The 17,898-nt window shown below is 39.0% G+C and overlaps 1 protein-coding gene across 8 annotated transcripts in view; it reads left to right on the top strand.

The window, feature by feature from the left end:
* The window catches only part of LOC105253826 (CUGBP Elav-like family member 4), a 534,430-nt gene that overhangs the window by 500,216 nt on the left and 16,316 nt on the right, over positions 1-17,898 (top strand). For all 8 annotated transcript variants that reach the window (XM_025412718.1, XM_025412719.1, XM_025412721.1 and 5 more), the window contains one exon: positions 7,910-7,989. In XM_025412718.1, the coding sequence (XP_025268503.1) occupies positions 7,910-7,989 (80 nt within the window). The remainder of the gene's footprint in view (positions 1-7,909; positions 7,990-17,898) is intronic.

Here is a 17,898-nt window from a genome sequence, read left to right as displayed (position 1 = left end):
AAAGTGCGAAAAACACGAAAATTCGTCCAACCGCTACGACTAACGTGAAACGACTACGGAAGAAAAACGGCGGGGGAATGTTTCGATGTAATCTTTTCTTCGCGAGACATAAACAATGACACAAAAACGAAGTAAGAGAGGAGGAGAAAAAAGCAATATATTCAATCACTTCAATAGATAATATGATTTATTTATAGATGAATGAAAAATATGAGTAAGAACTCGGAATACACACACACACACACACAAAAGACACGCACCGACAATAGACGGTAGGGTGGGGGGGCCACATTCCTCGACGCCTCGACAAGGTTCCCCCGCGATAATATAAACAATAACGCAAGTCGAGGAGATAGAAACGGTACGAGTTTTTCGAGCAATATTTTCTATTACTTGTGTCGTGATCTCCAAACGCGACGGACGAATACGAACCATTTATGAACGTAACGCGAATAAAAGTGAATAAAAGTGTTAAAGTGAATAAAAATTTGGGAAATACATACATGTATACACATGTGAAATACAACGCATTTCCAGGCATCATTATCGTCAGATTACGTCTCGTGTGCTATAATTGAGATGATCATTTTTACCATGGCTTCACGGTGGTCTACCATGGTGGTCGCAAACTTGTTTTTCTCCTTTGTATACACATAGAAACTTTCGGTAAGTTTTTCAGGATATTATATTTATTATGTATAATGTAAAATATTCGAGAGGCTGTCGCTTAAGCCGTCTTAAAATAAACTTGTATTTCATCTCGTATGCGATTAGTATAAACAAGTTTTCACTAATCAAAATGTTATTTCAATATGTACTATTAATTAATATTATTAACTAGTATGATGAATTAATTAATATACTTTTTAAACCATTAACTATCTTGACACGATGATTTTAAAAACAATATAGAGAGAGTAATCGAAATTATTTTTATAAACGTTTTATGATAAATTCGTATTTTTATTTCATACATGATGAATACAAGTAATTCTTTGCTAACTACATGCTATTTTTAGTACGAAAAATCCATGAAAAAATTAATATATTAAACCAGTATTAGAAATAATTAATATATAATACATAAATTTTATATTTCTTATACTTTTAATGTTATGATTATTTTTACACATTTAATATTATTATGATATATTTATAATTTTAATATTTTATATAATTTTATATTTTATAATATCCATTTTTCAAAAAATGAAATGTCGTTACGATAAGGATTTTTAAAAAATATACAACAACAGAGAAGGAAATAATCTAAATCATATATCGCGATCTCTCTTAGTAATTTGAAGGTTGAAGAAATCATATTTTTCTCCGAATTCTTGTTAAAAGAGAGACGGCTAATTTTATGCGCGGCTCGGCTGACTGAGTCGCGACATTTCTCGAATGTAGGACGAGGGACTTTCCGGTCGAAAATTTATCTCCCCGTAATAACACTGTGGCAACTACGCTTTCCGGGTGTGTCACGCCCGGTAACGTTCGTGTACGTGCCCGTGTCTCTTTGTCTTCCGCCTTCTTTCTCCGCGCTCCCGCTCTTCGCGCATCCCTCCGGGAACGCGGTCGTGTCCGCATTATAATGGCATTACGTGTCCTCACATTACACTTGCTGTCCCGGCTCGTAATACACATTTCTCCCCACGTTCCGTCCCCAAGCCGAGTCTTATTTTTTTCTCCTCGAATACGTCCGTCCCGGATGTATCCTACATCGTGATTCGGTGGTTTGTGCAGTATTTACAGACCCTCGGACGAGGGTATCGCGAATATACCGTCGAAAAATTGAGTTAGAGATAACGCAATCGAATAAAATGTCAACTACCATGATAGCGGCTGTCTGACAAAATTCCATGAAATTACAATATCGTATATTAACCCATTTTTTATATATTTCAATGAAATATTAAAATAATATTCCTGAATTCAAAATTCGATATTTAAATTTTTTTTCCTTTTAGAAATGTCAACTACAGTTTTTCGTGTTTGATATTAATAATCATATTGATATTAAGCGATTAAAATATAGAGTAATCAAAAGTATACTGCTATACTTTTGCAAAGTTTATATTGCAATCAATCAATCGATCAATTCATATATTATTAATTTTACATGCTGCATAAGACAATCAATGAAAATTATTTCATTTTTTTATTATCTAGAATATACAAGTATTTTTTTATATATTTTTTTATCTCCTTTTCTATCTACTGTGATATGTCTAAATATTTATTACTTTTTCCGTATCTATGACGGACATCTTGTCCCTCTGGTTCGTTTTGTCCACGCAATCTCAATCCCATCTCGCGAATATAAAAAGGACCGACGCACAAGGGTGTTTAGTAACTTTGTCAGCGTTTTTAATACTCGTCCTTTTTTGTTCCGATTCTCACACGTCCGATTGGACGAAGGTAGACAGTTTGTTTCAGCTTACTCTTATACCTAGAACCCAATAGATATCGTCCACTTTGTGAAACCTGCAACCGTAGCAATTACGCGAATTCGTGCTCCATTTCCCGAATTTAGTGGCTTCGTTAATTAAATAAATCCGTCTGTTCCTGCTCTCGATGGTAGTTTACATGATCCATAATTAATACAGGCAATAGAATCGCCGGATTGTTTTATGAAATTTGCGATAGAAATATCGTTTCGATAATTTCTCTCATAGTAATATGTAAATAATAATTCATCCTCGAAATCGTTGATGGATATAATGAAAAGTATATATTTATGTGTAATATATTCTTTCCGATTCTAAATTATTTATAAAGAAATAAAATCTTTATTAACATTTAGCCTTGAGACTTTTGCTGTAAAATTATTAGATATCTGAAGTTAGAATGAATAGTCAATTGCCGTTTATCTAAAAAGAATGCAAAGAATGTATTTCCTTGAGTATTATGCGAATAGAATGGATCCAAATGCGCGTCATAAAGTAATTTATATACGAGAACACCAACGAGTTTGCGCTCGATATCAAATCCCACCTGACCTATTCCACGTAGTCGCACCCTAACAGACATTTCGCAAAGTCGTTAATAACTTTTTTTTTTAGCACGTTCTTTCTTCCAATGCTCCATGCCATTAGCGAAATAGTCAGAACTCCACCCATTCGCTACATATTAACGAGAGTATTCCTCTGTATTCCTTCTCACCCACAATACGAATCTATCCAGTTTTCAAAGGATTATTTTTCTCTCTCGTATATATCCTTAAGCTATAATTTCGTTTTTCATTCATAAAAACATGTCATTTTTTATTGTTTTTTCTTTTCCCAAAATTTTAAAGGAGATTGATTCATTATAAATTGAATCTATATTATTAATAAACACCATTACGTTCCTGCTTCTCTTTCTCATTTTCAGTATTAATATATATTTAACTGTCATAAATAATTATTATGTTAATAATAAATTAGCAATTTCTGTATCTGAATTTTCTTCACTCGTATTAATCCGATAATTGTTGACATATAAAGCATACAATGCTGTTGATCGACAATTATTTCATATTAGCTTTTATGTCGGTAAAATTAAAATAGTTACAAAATATTTAATATCATCTTTTTACGTTATCCTCAATATATGTATTTTCTAACAAAGAAACAAGACATGTGGGATATATAATTATTATTTTTCACATCTGAGGCGGCGACAAAAATTCACAATCGCCTGCTTTTATTACTTATGCGAGAAAGAAATTAAATTTCGAGTACAGTAAGCCCCCATGTGCGCTGTTCATCTTCAGCTGTTGCAAAAACAGATGTTCACTAGCGACTTACAACCAAGTCACAAAGGTTGACAGACGATGCGCGTATATCGACGGGTCTATATTCAAATCGCCCTCTTTCACCAGCCGCGGTAACAGATGTTCGTCGCCCATCGATCACGACGATTCTATTTTTGAACTGACACTTCTTTCGGAACGTCACGCTTTGATAAAAGATCTATCGATCGGCGACATAGCGCTTTCGTAACGTAGCGAAATATTTATTTTCTAATGAGGCATTCTAACATCATAGCAAACTCTCGAATTAAAGAGTTCGACATTTTTTTCGTACCAAGTTCGCGGCTTGATTTAATTATCAACTGTTGATTAATGAAACGTGCAACTTTCGCCAAGTTTTACTCGCGAAAACGAGTATAAGAAGATCGATCGCTAAATGCGCTACACCTCACCTTACCTTGACTCGCTATCGAACAGTAGCTCGGCAAATGAGTTAACATACTTGCACCATAAAGCCACGAATCGTTTATAATAAAAGCGAAGTTAATGGCACGACACAGTCGCAACGCTAAAGAATAATTGAATAAGCCATTATAAAGAGGGGGAAGGGGGGAAGGAATGAATAGAAGCTTGCCTTTCTCGGTTCGCTCGACATTATCACCGACGTGCGTGATAAATATTTTATTTTTACCACGCTGTTCTCTCGAATTTTTTTTAAGCGATCGTTTATATGTCAAGCATCGTAGGATATTTCATCGATAAGAAGGACTTTGCGCGCGCGCTGATGATTTTAATATTTGCGCTATTCCATCATCGAGATGGAGTACTTTGGCATCTTTATAGTTGGAATTGCATGATAGTCTTAACAGGATCGAATTACTTCGAGCGCAACGTCCTGAGTGAACAAACTCACGACGACGTCTGAACGGTTCAGGGCACTGATACGTGCACACGAGCTCGTGCGAGTAGTCGTGGTATCACCTGCGCTGAAGTATAATAGTAGTAGTAGTCGCTCGACGATGGCGATGGCCGTGGGATAAACTTAGGCATGTTTGCCGAGCAATCAAATATATGAGTGGAAAGTCTCGCGGACGCTATCGATCGGTCGGAAGCCATCGTGATGGTAGAGCACGAGCGACGGCTGGAATTGAAGGAAGAAGGATTCGGGACGAAATGGTCAGGGGAGAGTCAGGGGAAGACCACGAAACTTTACTCGTTCGTCGTGGACGGAGGGCTGTCGATTCGACGAACGGTCTGTCCACTGTTTGTTGTTGAACGCTATTCGTATGAGGAAGACGGAAGAAGAGCGGCAAACACACAGTCTTTGAGCCGACAGAGAGGAGCCTTCAGGATCGTCGTAGCTATTGTATAATATATTAAGCATTTTCAGATATCTGCTAGGCGTTCTTATTTTTCATAAGCTCAGATAAATTATTTTATAATTTTATTTATATTGGAAATTACGACCTCGGCTGTACCTTTTTATGATTATTAATTATAAGGTATTTTCGAGTTTTCTTAGAATTTTTTAATATCTTCGAGAACAACGACCGTGTATATATTGTATATTACTTTTTTATAATTTAATCTATGCTTACATTTCTCATAAACGAGAAAGGAAAAACAAGTTTTAGAATATTTTATATAATAGAAAAAAATTATTTTTATACAATTACATTTTATTAAATGTTTTGAAATATTATGTGTATTCTTGATTCGCATACTAGTGAAAAACATGATTATTGTCGGGACATATTGATCCCCTTGTATACGGATACATACGTGCATGATATCAACCGAGTATAGCAAAGTTTCGTGAAATTCGAGTCCTTTATTTTCGTGCAAGTTTGCGTCCCACCGATGCGAGAAACGCTGAAGAAAAATCTCAAGTGCGCATCGTTTTCGAGAGCTCCGTAAGAAGAGAAAGACGGGGGAGAAACGCTTTGGAAGCTCGGGCGAATTCTTACGTTGGCCGTATACGTCTTTAGGATCTGCAGGATTGTACATTTCGTCCGATATGGTCCTTCAGAAATTTCGCTCGAAATTTTCCTATCGCGAATTTCCTCGCACAATGATCGCGAACATTTTGCAGATTAATACGATAAAAGCGAAATAATATCGAGTTTGCTAATCGAATTAATCAATTACGTCTGCCTGTAAACGATTGTGCGAATTATATATATTCGTATGCACGCATTAGTAGAGATCTCGATCCTGGTTAAATATTCGAGTTTTCGAGATTCAAAGGCCTGATTAATGTAGCGGCATGAGGTTGACATGGCGACATTATGATCGCTACAATGGACGCCAGGTGTTTCAGACAGGAAGGGCTAGAGAGGCAAGGAATATAATGCCGTCAAGCAACGCCACTTAATGAGCTGCCGGGAACAAAGCGGGGAGAACCGCTTTGTCATTTTTTCCGTGCTCCAATTACTTAGCGTTTAGAACAGTTGTATGTAATTATCTTTTCTTTATTTCACTTCATCTAATACAGCCTAGTTGATATATTCTTCCACAAAAAATAGCATAATTAAATAATATAGCTACATAATTTTCGCTTTATTAAGCATCACACATTCGCACTAACATTCGCGTAATAATATCCCCGTATAATATGTCATAAAAAGTTTTTGAAACCTAGTATATTGATCGGAAGCCTAAAATTGTCCGCCTGTTCCAATTTTCTTGTATCATGTCATCCAAGCAAGCAAGGGACGGGAGTTCGAAACTGGATGTCGAGACGAGGGCTGCTGAGATCAGAGGAAGGTCCAGAGTTTAGGCAAGGGACGAGGGGTACGTTATCGCGTCGTACTTCAGCAGGTAGGGGGGAAAGGGGTGGGCGCGCCCTCTTTTCGCCCTAATTCCCTTCAATCCTGATTCGTCCCATCTCCCAGAAGCATATCGCAATCGAGTTTCGTTGATTTTTCAAGAGGCACCCGCTCGACAGAAATTGGCGAGTATATTGAGCGATATTCGATCCTCGAAAAGGTTAATTTCATTTTTAAAAGCGCTGCCGCGCGTTACGAAATTCCCGGCCAGTTAAACCTGCAGTGTGTTTCAACTGGCTGTGACTGTAACACGATTACGTTAAATTTGATTACAGTTTCCATTGATTGATATTTTACGAGGTGAAAAACTCGAGACGCCGATTGAAAAAACTCGCGATCTATCTATAAAATTCATTGCGTTCCCCGAAAAAAGGAAAAAAAAAACTAAAACAACACGATATAAAATGTCGTTTGGATATTGCCCTACGATCCCGATCTCTCGCAGAGGCGAGAAATTTCTCCAAGCTTCTTCTTGCGGTGCAACATTGCAAAGTTTATTTTCGAACAAGTCCTTTTCAATAGACCAGATATGACGATCCGGTGGATTATCCCGCTTATACGACGCGCGCGCAAAAGATGACAACGATTGTCGAGTATCATTCCCTGGCGACGATACAAATAGTTATTGCACGAAACCGCGCACCGTCGTCTCGGATTACGAAGCGCTTGTCCGCACGCGGTAAACATCTTTTATTAAAGTGCACGTTGCGCTCCGCTGGCGCGTCAATTTTTCAAAGAGCCCCCGAGCTCTTTGTCTTCGCCGCGTCTCCATCTAACTACCGGCGATGAGCGCACGTGGCAGGCGCTGGGAGAGCGATTAATCGTTCCATCATCGTCACGGGGACGGCCTCGCTCTGCGACAATAGCGGAAACGGAACTCCTTTCGCTCGTGGATCTTTTCTCTCTCTCTCTCTTTTCCCTCTTGCAAAGATAAAACGGATAAAGGTATTTTTGTTTCCTTCCGGAGTATTTTTGTTTCCTTCCGGATCCAGAGTATGCCACAGAAATTTTCATGACGTAGAAAGGAAAGCTAGCCATCGTTGCTCACGATGGTTAATGAATACTGAACTACAATTTCTGTTTAATGTCTCACTTCACGATAGTTTTCATTTGTGTCGCATATTTTAGCATTGTCTCGTGTAGAGTGTATATATTTTTCAGTGCGCGAAGATTTATTTCGCCAAAATCAAAAAGATTATTGTAAACTAGTTGAAAGTATTGTATTATACTTTTTAAGAAGGAAAGACTATATTTTAAATGCTTATAAAATATGATAATACATTGTGTGTGAAATTTACAATTTATTTTTTTATCGAGTTTTAATAATTCTCTCTTCTCTTTGTTTCAGGCTGTGCATTCGTAAAACTCTCGTCGCACCAAGAAGCACTGGCGGCGATAAACTCTCTACACGGTAGCCAAACTATGCCGGTGAGTATCCACCGCATAATATTACAACGAGCATCGATCGATCTTCTCTCTTCGATCGAGGCTCGTTATTTTTTTTTATCTTCCGATCCACCTCCTCAGCCGATGACCGCCAGTTATCGTGTTCACGGACGCCGGTGCGTATTTACGCTCGGAAAATGTCACGTACGTGATATTAACGGAAAGGAGGGTAAATATTCATAGAAGCGCTACACTTGACGGAAGAGAGGAAGGGGTGCGGGGGTTGATATGAATATCGAGGATAGAGATGCGCGCAACCATGGCCGGACAGTAGATGACCGTCTTCCGTTAACGGAAGGAGGGGAAGGCGGTTGGAGATCGGGCCGGGTAGCCGTAGCAATGGCTGTCGTGCCTGCAAACACCCCGGTAATGATTGGCCAAACAGAAATCTGCATAACACTTGGAGAAGCGCGGTTCGCCTCCTTCTCCGCAACCCTCGGAGAGAGCGTCCCTAGGTCTCCGTCAAACCGCCGAACTTTCTCGGCTTAGGGTCGGACCAGGAATTCCCAGTTGTAATTGAATTGTCAGTGAGTTCCGTCCAGGATTCCACCTGCTGATTGGCGAAACTTTGCAAAGCCGCTTGCCGGACCCCCGATCGTCCTTGTCGGCGTTATTGCCTATCGACCGCCGCTGACATTGACGCGCCTAAGGGAGTTTGCATCTCAGACAATTATTAGACCTATAATGTACAATTGAGATCGCGGAGATTTATGTGGAACTATTGCTCTTGTGCGTATGATTTTATAAGTCTCTCTAAATTAATCGTTTTACCGCTCATAGATTACTTATAAAAAGAAAAAAGTAGTTAAATATTAGAAAGTTTAATATGCAAATATTTATGAGCCAAAGATAAAAATAAAAATAATAAGCATTGATATATGAATAAAATATTAATGATACAAATTTCTGATAATCTATATCCGTATATTCATGTGTTTTGCTAACACATTGTCTTCAAGAGCGTGATACATGAAACATGAAACGCGAGACTGTTACATAACTTTTTATGTTATTAGAGCTACTAGAGAAGAGTAATAGGATCCATCATACTTCATGTTCTTGTACGTTGTACGAGATCATTAGGAAGGGAAGATGGCGTCACTTTTGATATTCGACAAGGGATTCGCGGTTCACGTCGTACACGTTAAAGGCGCGTACGTGCACGACCATTGTGCGCTGGGCGAAATCGTGGGGGGTGGAAGCGCGGCTTGGTTACGTGAATATTACTCGTTACAACGCCCTAATCTAATAGTCGAATACCGGCGGAAGATGGAGCAGGGGTGGAGAGGGGGTGACTTCAGGACCGCGACTATTTGCCCACGAAAGAGGTACTGACAGCGCACGCGGGCCGTAATATGCAGATTGCTTAATTATCGCGACGAATTATGCAAATCTCGACGCCGATGTTACGAGATTTCACGGCGCGCAGCGGTGGTCGAGGGGATGGGAAGCGAGAAGGCGAAAGCGGCAGCGAGTGTCGGGGTTAACGCTTTCGCCGAAATGCCGACCTTCGACCCTGAATTATTCGACCCAGAAGAGATACGAAAGGCACGTGGTAGCGTTCTACGCGGGCGGCTTAATTATTGCGGCGAATTATGTAGATCTCGACGTTATGAAATTTTGCGCGCTGCGGAGAAGAGAAGCGACGAGAAAGAAAGAGGACCGTTTGTGTCAAACAATTTAATGCCAGCGAATCATATGAGCGTGACTTTTACGTGCAGAGTACAAATAACCGCATTTCTTCTTTCATTTTGATCATAAAAAAATAACGTGATTCCATATCTTTTAGTTTATCTAACAATGTGTTTTTTGACAATTATGTATTTTTATATCGCCATCAGTTGAAAATAAGGCAATAACAGGCAGCGGATAAAAAATTCATCCTTTCTGTTTGGCCAATCGATATAAATCTTTCGTAGAAAACAATCGTTATCGCGAAGGACACGATGTTATGGAGCCCCTAATTCGGCTTGACTATGTTCGTTCCAGTTTTCTCTGACCTGGCGCAAGATCACAACCCCTTCCAATTTTCCCCTGTCCTATCTATTCGCTCACACACTTAGAGAAGCGTCGATCTATATAAGCGTGTATGTGTGCGCGCATAAAAATATCGAATATACGTACGATCGTACACGTATGTCATCTCGCGTGTGTACCTCTGCTTTCAACCACTCGAACACGTCGACACTCTCGGTCACGAAACTGCATTATATATATATATATATATATATATATATATATATATATATATATATATACGAACGCAACATCTCGGCTCATACCTACGAAATGAGATATTGATTTGCAATCTGATACCGTAATACGCGACGACGCGCTGTCGGCCTGCAGACGACATACTGGCTCGTGGTAGAAGCGTGAAATCGTAACACCTTATGAAATCCACATGATGCAGATATACAATATGGACAATTTCTTTTTTTTATTTAATGACAAATGCATGCGTTAACATCGATTCTTTTTTTCTCAATTATTTTTTACGCAAGTCGCTTTATTCGCAGTGATAAATAAAATTTTAAAACTCAATAAAAAATATAAATTTAATAGCGATGTAAATTAGAAACCTGTGCATATATATTTAACAAGATTTTACAACATTATGCTCTTATGTCATTTTGAAAATTATATGTTTCGTATATCTGTCACACGAGAACATAATTGTATTAACAAGCATTATAAACATAATTTATTTTCTAATATTAAATAAATAAGATTATTTCATCATCAAAATATTATTGCAATGTAAATATGGAATTTAAACGCACTGATAAATTATACGTTTCGCATTGAAAACGCGATATTTTTAATAGATACGTCGTATGTAGTCGCAAGATTAATATTACAGCATTTTTGCTGATACTGCAAAAACATTATCATAAAATTTCTACACTATAAGCGTATTTTATTTCGTTTTCACGAGTGGTTTTAATGCGATTTATGTTTCTCGGATCGACGTATTTACGCATCGCGCGACAAGCAATATTTCTTCGAGCGCTCAATATTTTAGCCGATTTTACAATCCGTCATTCGGCGAGATTACACACGAAAAAATTTTAATTTCTAACAATACCGAGATGTCTGTATATACCGACCAGTACAAACATTTTTTACCGATTTCACGGCCCGTATAATGTGGTTTACACTTTTCGCAGCGATGTTCCCATGCTTTTCCTAGCGAACAATATTTTTCCAGCAGCTCAATGTATTCGCGGATTCCGCCATTCTCTTCTCGTCGCTTCAAACTCAATTTTTTTTTAAACGCTTTAACAGAAGAATAACTTTATCCTCCTTCTCTTTCCGCTTATCAGAAAACATGTAAACCAATTCACGGTATCAACTACAAGTTAGTCGGAGTGTCGAATACTTTATAAAATATTATAAAAATTTCCGTCGACCTCTAATAATGTTATTACAAACTGTGACTCTGTCATGCGAAATGTGCTGAGATAACACGATTTTGTTCTCTTTTGTAAAAAATTAAATACTTGAACTCGCGATGATAATCTACCACGCTTGTCCGGATACGCGCGTCAATCTTGCATCAACTGCACGAGAGTATTTCGAGCTCCGAATTTTTTGCTCCGCTTTTTTGTTTGATCTCATCGATCCACAGCCTGTTTACACGTCTCGAATCATAGGCGCGTTCGTGCATCACGCAACGGGCAATATTTTTTCAAGGGCTCAATATTTTCGTGCGCCGCTTCTCTTTCTCTTTCTACTTCGCTCTTTTTCTTTCTTTTATCGTGTATATGTCAACGCAGTGGCATGCGACCGAGCCAGGCCTCATGTAGTTATGCTTTCCGAAGCGTGTGACATTTCTTGTCACGCCTCGCAAACCCTCCAACGTCGCGCTCCTCGCGCAGCGAAATCTCCCCCTCGCATACATATATCTCTTGGAAATGTCTCGTAATAAAAGCAAAAACCACGTGAAGTGTTTCGTCGCGCCGCGTCAAAACGAGTCGTGGAATGATGTCCCCTTGGTCCTATTTGCGTAACTTTGGCATACCGTCGATTGTTGCCATCTTCTCCCGGTGAGATGTCTATGCACGACAGTTTACTCGTTATGAAAGTTTAAAGAAATGCAAAGTAGCTAACTTTAGTGATATATTAGTGTAGACGTAATAAAAATAAGAATTTTTATACATACTTATTAAATTTATTAGACAAAGATTAATTAATTATCACATCATTATACATTACCGTCATTATACATTTTGATAATAGATACACAATCTTCGGTTGAATTTTGCAAAATTAATCAGAATTCATGCGACATTTAACTGCTAAATTGGATTTCGAGAGAAGACAGGAAATTTATCATACAGAGTCTCGCAGAAGTGATAAGATACAATGGCCAATTGAAGTTATTCAAACTTTAGCGAGAACAGTTAGTCGGATGCCTACAAGCGATTCGCAGGATGTGCGCGCTTCTCGATCGGAACGAGGAAACTTGAGCGATGGAATTCGATACTTGTTGAGTGAGTTTTTGAATGAACATTGACGCGAGTGATTAGGCACGCAAACTTTAAAACTTAAGTCGAGAAATCCGCGGATTTGGACGCAACGCGGATGTAACGAGGTCTCCATCTCCGACCGGATGTTGCCTTTCTGGTCGAGAGCAGTATACACGCGCGCGCGCACGGAAAGTGGATGGAAGGAAATTGTCTCTGCATTAACGGAGGCTCGGAAACTGCTCCCAACATTTAATTAAAGACATTCCCTGAGTAATTCTCTCGGCGGCCTCGTAATTGCATTGCTTTTATCTCCAGTACAACTGTTACTTGTTTGGCGGGTCTTTCGTGTGTATCGGGAGTCAGAATGACTGCGGAGTCCGAATCTTCACAAAGAAAGAGAAAGATAGAGCGAGAGGGGGAGGGAAAGAATGGACGACCGTGGAAAAGAAGCGCGATCGACCATGAGAGCACGAGAACCCATCAGCAAGATCCCGTCCTTACTGCGGGATTCGAAGCGATTATTCGTACGATAAGGCTCTTGTCGTGATTCCTCATTGTGCGCCGACTCTCCCTCCGTTACAAGGTGGTATCGTCGAATCGATACGAACGTATCCAGCACGGAGAGCGCCGCATTTGTGATAGAGACATCTCGTCAACAAAGCGATGCGATGTTAACGTTAATAATTGATTTCCGTGTACATTCAAGAGTGCAAATTTCAGCGAATTTCGACGACGTTTGTACTACGTCTTCATTACAATATTAATAGAACGAATTTAATTTGATAAAACGATTTAGAAATACAATATATAAATACATAGATACATGTTTATTCTATATCCTAGGAAAATAAAAATTTAATATAAGATATATATATATATATATATATATATATATATATTGAACTAAATAAAAAGAGAGAGATAAAGATAGAATAACGAGAATAAATAGTAAGAGGAGAAAATTTAGAAGAGTTAAGACGAGAATCGCGAAGATTAAACAGCTGATTGGAACAATGGAAAGTTATAATTGCTTAAAACATTAGTGACATTATTATAGCGCACAAAAAATACTTATAGAATATATTACTAATGATTCGCATAATACATTATGGGATTATTCCCATTTATAATTAAAACATTTTTTTCTCTTGTATCTTTTTCTATTATCTTGTTTCTCTTCTTGTTTTACTGTTTTGACCTTTTGCGAACGTACTCGAAATCTTTTAACGTTATCAATTTGATGCTCTTTTACGATTTTCCAATTACCTATTTTCCCATCGGCATTTAAAAGCATCGCGTGAGCGGTTTGTAATTTGAAATACATCGACGCGAATTGGATCGCCCGCTTCTGTATTCCGGTTCGACAGAGAATCACACGAGAGGACGAGGAGCAATCGGCGTTCCGGCCGGTCTTGCGGTTCCAGTTGTATCTATTGAAATTACCATCTAGCGGATTGGCAAGTGTGATGGTGCGGCTAACGGAGAGCCTCCAATCAGCAGGTAATTGCTTCATTCCGTTGGCAAGGCCTGTCCAATATTGTGGCCCTCTGAGCTAAGCTTCGACGCCGAAGCGCCGCTTCAAGTACCTGGGTAGAGATACCGTCAACTTTTATCTCGAAGCTCTCGATCGATCTTCGACCGCCGGTATCTTCGGTTAATGAGAAGCGACGAGACGCCAGCGAAGTGCGGATATGAAAAAGCATCGACTACGCGTCTCTGAAAACGACGAGCTTAAATTCAACCAGACAACGACATACGCGCGGATGAAACATCAAACGCGACGGGCGACCCACGTTCGCATCGGCTCATGAAATCATAATGGAAAAAGGCGCGCGCGCTTTAATATCGACATTTTTAAAGGGGCAACCTTAACGGGGGCGACACGTAGGACAGACATAACGAGCAAGGGGAAACGGCGGCGGCTTCAAACGTTCTCCGCATGATACCTTCGGCTCTCGGGAGGACGGCTTTTCCTTTTCGCGTGCAGTTCAGAACGTTGGATCGGAATTAATGAACCGTAATCCCCCAATAATGAGGCTTCGGCTTCACTGGCTCCGATACGACCTCGCCTTCCCCCGCGCGGCCCCGACCGCGCTACGACTCGCTCCAGACTCTCCTCCATGCCGCACACGTGCGCGACAATGTACATATGTGCTCGCGTAAATGTCACACACACCTTATGGACATGTACACCTGCGTGGCGCGCAAGACCTCGAAGCTCGAGAGTGTCGACGCAAATTATCTTCCCGGGGAGCACGCGTCGATGCCGCTCATCGCGCGTAATCAGCGCGGCTCGACGATTTTTCTCGCACGAAAGAGCGTAACGCGTACGCCAATTAGCACGCACCGCTGCAAATACTGCAAAATTCGACTTTCCAATTTTTTTTTTTTTTTACGTCAACGTTGACCTCGAACTCGTTAATATTTAGAGCGTGCAATGTATTCGGTAAACATGGAGTATCGCGACTAGCTCGGAAGTTTCTCATTTGCTACAAAGATGTTCGTAATTGCAACGGTATAACTTGCAACAAGAGTGTTTCGACAAATTATCTGGAAAAAGAAAAAAATTTGCAGACTCTCGACACGACGGTCGTTGTTTGAAACGAGTCTAAGTGACTTCATTTTTGCGAAAGTTCGAATTTAGAACTTTCTCATGTACAGCAAAATTTTAACTGAAAGAAAACAGATTTGAAATACATGAAAAAAGAAAAATTTCGCTACTTTGTTATTATATCTTCTCGATTTTTATTTTTTTACTGTCATATATACGTAACCAACTATTGTTGAGCAACAAAACAATTTCAGGATTTGTATAATATATGTATATATATTTGAATATAAAGGGATATTCTAAAATACTTTTGAGATTTAAATAATGTAAAAGTGTAATATATATACCTTGGTTAATTGAAAAATTTTAGAGACAAATTAGAGACACATTGCAATAATGAAAATAAATAGTCCTTTAAGAAATGTAAAAGTATCGTACACACGATACTTTATAGTTTTGTTTCTTCGCAGAGCTTTAAAGAGTAACGCACAAACGTATATAGCTGAGAGGCAAAAAAGGAGGTATATCGCGCGCAAAACTCTCGATATTAGTTACAGTAACGCGGAAAGTTACATCCGCCCCCGGAAACTTTTATGCTTTTGTAAACCGCACCTGGTCGCTGGTTTTCTCGCGACGCTCGCGGTTATACGCGCGTTTGACCCCGTTCGAGGCCCGGCCTCAAACGAAACTTTTAATAACCACGGTACTCGTGTAGCGCGAGCCCTTCAGCGTTCGAACATGCCAAATACAACGGTGTCTGCTGCAGCATTGCCGAAGGTGGTATCACGAATGAAAAGTCAAAGAGAGATGATTTTTACGAAATAATTTTTCAAGTCCCCGACCTTGCACTGTAAATTATCGACACGAAAGCTCGTTACGACATTGCACTCGAGCTTCAAGGTATATTTCCTAATCGCGAAACGTGAATAATATTTTCAAAAAATTACCGAGTTATCCTGGCTCTCCTAAAAATATCAGAAACAATGGTTCGCTCGTATTACGCACTTGAGTAGCTACTCATACCTACGTGATTTCGTTTGTCGCGCGAATATCCATTCGAATGTTCCGAACGAAATAAAGGTGACGTAGGGGAAAAAAAAATAAAAATAATAAAAGCAAAATTTGGCGCGGCGAAACGAGCGAGTGTTTCTGACAGCGTCGATTGCCGTCGATGTAAAATCGCCCCCTCATTCGGGGGCGAGCATTTAACGCGCCTGAAGCGTATATGTCGCATGGCATACGCATTATCGCGAGAGTGTCGGAACGGGTTGTGCGGATATATGCTGAAAATGTTTCATCGGGATTGTCTTTGAAGGCAGCAAGGAAGCTTCTCGATCGATTTAATAGGAACGAGACGGGATGTATCACAAGGTGACGTTCTGTGAAAATCTGTCGGGCGGATATATCGCGTTACCGGTCTGAATCTGACGGTGTCCTTGTCGTTTAAATTAAAAGCAATTGCACCAGCTAGCGTATGTGGTTCGTTGAATAACGGCCTCGAGCCTTTTGTGGAGAATTCCCGCGAGGTGAAGACGATCGATTATCGATATACGCTCCAGTTGTTGTCAATGCATAACAATCATGCTGTAGATCGAACTTGTCGTTACGGTTTTATTGATAAATTAATAAACTTTAACATCTGCGGAAAGAATTTCGCTTAAAGTAATATGCACTTTTATGCCCTCCTATTTTATGCGATTAAAATCAATTATTTCTTAAAAATCCTACTTTAATATATATGTATTTGATATTGATATATCGATAAATTTTGAAAAATTATACTTTTGTATATACTATATATTTATTATTTTATTTGACTGAAAATGTGATAATTTTTATCAAATAAAAGAGAATTAATTCAATTAACATATTGTTACTAAAGTTTAATAACGATTAATCATTTTTCTTTTATGACATGAACATCGATTATTCCAATAATTTTCAAGAAATAAACGCGCCTATTATACATAGATCCCTGTGACATATTTTTAACATGTACATGTATGACTGTATGAGATTCATTTCTCATTGTGTAACAATTTCTGCCTGCGACGCGAAACTTTTGCGTGGAAAAGGAAGAGTCGTCCATCACGATAGTATCGATTTAATGTCAGTATATGAATCAGGACGGAATCAGTTAGTAAATGTCGCATCGATAGAAGTTATGAAACTCGGTATCATAAAATACTAATATCATAAAAATTTTGAATTAATCAGAAAAAATTATGGAATACATTTACATGAATATTTTTTACTTGATATATATCCTTCCCTTGCGAGCATTTTAGACCTTCTAAGGAAGGATGAGAAGAAGTCTTAACGCAAGCGAGCGTAAAAAGAGGAGAGGAAAGAGGCGCACGCAAGAGAAGCACGATGAAGTGCGCCATGCGAAGTCGCGTGACCAAAGCTAAAAGTCTAGTTACGCAAGTTGTAATATTACAACTGTTATATAAACTTTCAGAAACGCTCGCTCAGCCAGCATTTGCATTGATGACGTGAATATAATGTATCACCGGGAGCTCGCGCGCGAAAGCCGAGCTTTTCTCCGCAGCCACAATGGCCACTGACCACCTGTTGCCTTTCCATTTATATTTTAGACGCCGTGAGAACGTCATCGCCTTACATATTCTTGCGAGCATCTTAAAAAAGGAAAAATCTTTTTCGTGAGAAAAGATTGCGAATCACTTCTTTGTCGTACATTTTATACCTATGCTCTTTCATCCAGCGAGCATTATATGAATGATTATTTTGCTTTATATTTGATATTATTTGCTTTAAACATATTGCTTTTTCTTATTTTCGAGGAAATATTACAATTATGATGATATTTAATTTTAATAACATAAAAGAATATTAATCGACAGTAAA

This window comes from Camponotus floridanus, unplaced genomic scaffold (assembly GCF_003227725.1).
Source record: "Camponotus floridanus strain SB8 unplaced genomic scaffold, Cflo_v7.5 scaffold55, whole genome shotgun sequence".
NCBI lineage: Eukaryota > Metazoa > Arthropoda > Insecta > Hymenoptera > Formicidae > Camponotus > Camponotus floridanus.
The sequence above is the reverse complement of the archived record's forward strand: the minus strand, read 5'-3'. Positions and strand labels throughout refer to the sequence as shown.